Source organism: Dendroctonus ponderosae, unplaced genomic scaffold (genome assembly GCF_020466585.1).
Source record: "Dendroctonus ponderosae isolate FM_Combo_2020 unplaced genomic scaffold, Dpon_F_20191213v2 Dpon_F_20191213_3, whole genome shotgun sequence".
NCBI lineage: Eukaryota > Metazoa > Arthropoda > Insecta > Coleoptera > Curculionidae > Dendroctonus > Dendroctonus ponderosae.
Genome location: NW_026018508.1, coordinates 613,315 through 615,764, shown reverse-complemented (window position 1 = coordinate 615,764; position 2,450 = coordinate 613,315). Strand labels below are relative to the sequence as shown.

Here is a 2,450-nt window from a genome sequence, read left to right as displayed (position 1 = left end):
CCGCAAATTCGTGAAAGAAAATTCAAAGTAAGTCACAGTTTGACAGATTATTGTTATTATTGACAAGGGCTATCCACCTGTAACTATCTGTTAATTCCGAAAAACATCATTGCCGCTTTGACTTTTCATCAAAAAATTGTAGAACAGAACTTTTTCAATATCCAAAATTTCCGTAATTTGAAGCAAAGATCGTAATTTTTCTTTTTGAATGCTTAAGTATTCCAATATGCTACCAATTAAACATGGAACAAATTCGAAATAATGCTTAATAGCAAAGTTGAAATTCGATCTTCAACTGTTAATATCTTCTAGAAATTTTCGAAAAAAAAAATTTCAATATTTTTCTCGTACTCCCCATGTGAGCCTCCATCACCCCTTAAAAGGAATGATGCCAATTTTGAATCACCCTGTATAGCCACACATGATTATGTTATCCTCATTTGATGTTATTGGCATGGGTATAATTCTTTGTATTAATTGTCCCAAAATTAAGATGATTTTTCATAATTTGCACGCATATTATTTTTAATCTTTCTGCAGTACTTCTTCCGAATAAACTTGGCAACAAAACGTCCATAAATAATTAATTGCAACTGACATACATCACCATAGATACATAGTATTACTTTGCTTATCCATGGCCCTCTTGACTCATTAAATATGTTTGATGTGTGCAGGAATTTGCGGAAAACCGTAAATAAGATAAAAATTAAAGTTACGTTAAGGACACCATATGCACACCGATAGAAAATGTTCTAGCCTATCCATTGAATGAATCAGCAGCGTATCATCATATATAAATAATAAAGATTTTTCCAATTTTTTTTGACAGATAATTAATATTGTTATTTTCCACTGTGCTGTACCTACATTTCTTTTTCTGATAATTCATCATAGGGCATAATAATTTCTAATTTTGCAACTCAGACTTTGAGTTTCACTCTTTCATCTTTGAGAAGATATTCAATTTTAAGCGACACCCTGTTAATCGTAAAATTTTGAGAAAAACTATTTTTTGTTCAGAAACGTATAGAATAGGGTAGAAAAACTTAATAAAAGATATTGGAAATAAAATAGGTACAAAAAACATTATACAGGGTGTTCCTTTTAAAATAAGTCAGTTTGAGCAAACTGCAAAAAACGCACAATGTCGCTGTTACTTCATCTGAAAACAGCGACCCTGAAAATCCCATTATCCCAATTCCCGATATATTCCAAAGGACACACGGTTCGTTCTAAGATAACAATTAAACGAAAGGATCGTCACAGAAAAGTTGCTACCCTAAAGGTACATAAATTAATAAATTAGTAATGATCTGATTAGTACATAGGTAAGACACACCTAAGAAGCATTGATGCTATCCAAATATTACCTAGTTGGCGAAGGAGAATTGCACATAAAGCTGTTAGCAGGAAGGTTGACATGAATGGGTCCCATCCTGCTACTCTTCGGATCACTTGGAGATTCGGTCATTATAGAAAGGTCTTCCAAAGACTGGGATATTTGCATTGCGCTGTGTATTTCTCTTTCACGAGCAAGCTCCCGAGAATCTGACATTACTTCATGTTCTTCTCGGCGTAATTGATTGATTCGACGCACTCCAGATACCTAGAAAAATAATTACAAAATATAAACTAACAATAAAATAATAAGCCGTTTATATACAAGGTGTTTTTTTTAAATCTTGAAACACTTAAATATTTCGGAAACTGGAAGAGGGAAGTTTATTTAGCACTAAGCTTTGTACTAAGCACGGGGTAACTTGAGAATTTCAAATGGTTCAACCACATTTTACTGGAGATTCGAATAGTACGTCAAAAAGTGAGAATAATGTATCCAAAACATTTTCTTCCATTTTGACAGGTGGCATATTTATATCCGCTAAACTATCTATAATTTTATTGAAACGCTAAAAATTTTAGTGATTTTTAGCTTTAGGCATCAACTACATTTTTTAAATTTGATGTCAATGTCATTTTTGAAATTGTCACGTTTTGACGTTTGTAATTTTTGAAAGGCGTACTTTTGTAAGCATATACAAGTGAAACAATTTAAATGTTACCGGATTGAATATGTCAAATATTACCGGTGATGTGCCGAAAAGTCATTCAAAATTACCTCAAAAGGATTGAGGCTTGTAGAAGTTCCCGTGGAGGATACTTTAATGATATTGTTTTTCACGTATAATGGCAAGGTTGACAACATCTTTATATTGAATTAAAATTTTCGTCTCCATCTGAATATTTTGTGTTTTTACTTTACTAATGCCCGGTTTCCGAACTCCAACATATCGGTTACATAAGCTTATGAGTCTTATAAACTACCAAAATCACGTCTGTTGGGTTTCTCAACGCCTGTTTAAAGCTTATTGGTTCCATAAGTTATCGAATAGATATCTACTCGAAGATGGATGGATATCGGCTTCATAACGTCTGACGCAAGCGTGTAG

General features: G+C 32.9%; 1 protein-coding gene across 3 annotated transcripts in view; it reads right to left on the bottom strand.

Annotated features, from left to right (window-relative positions):
- Nucleotides 1-2,450, bottom strand: part of LOC109542548 (P2R1A-PPP2R2A-interacting phosphatase regulator 1) — an 11,721-nt gene that overhangs the window by 5,297 nt on the left and 3,974 nt on the right. For all 3 annotated transcript variants that reach the window (XR_002172437.2, XM_019911814.2, XM_019911815.2), the window contains exon 3: nucleotides 1,374-1,609. Coding sequence is in view for 2 of the 3 variants with exons in the window: in XM_019911814.2 (XP_019767373.1) it covers nucleotides 1,374-1,609 (236 nt within the window). In the remaining variant the exon portion in view is untranslated. The remainder of the gene's footprint in view (nucleotides 1-1,373; nucleotides 1,610-2,450) is intronic.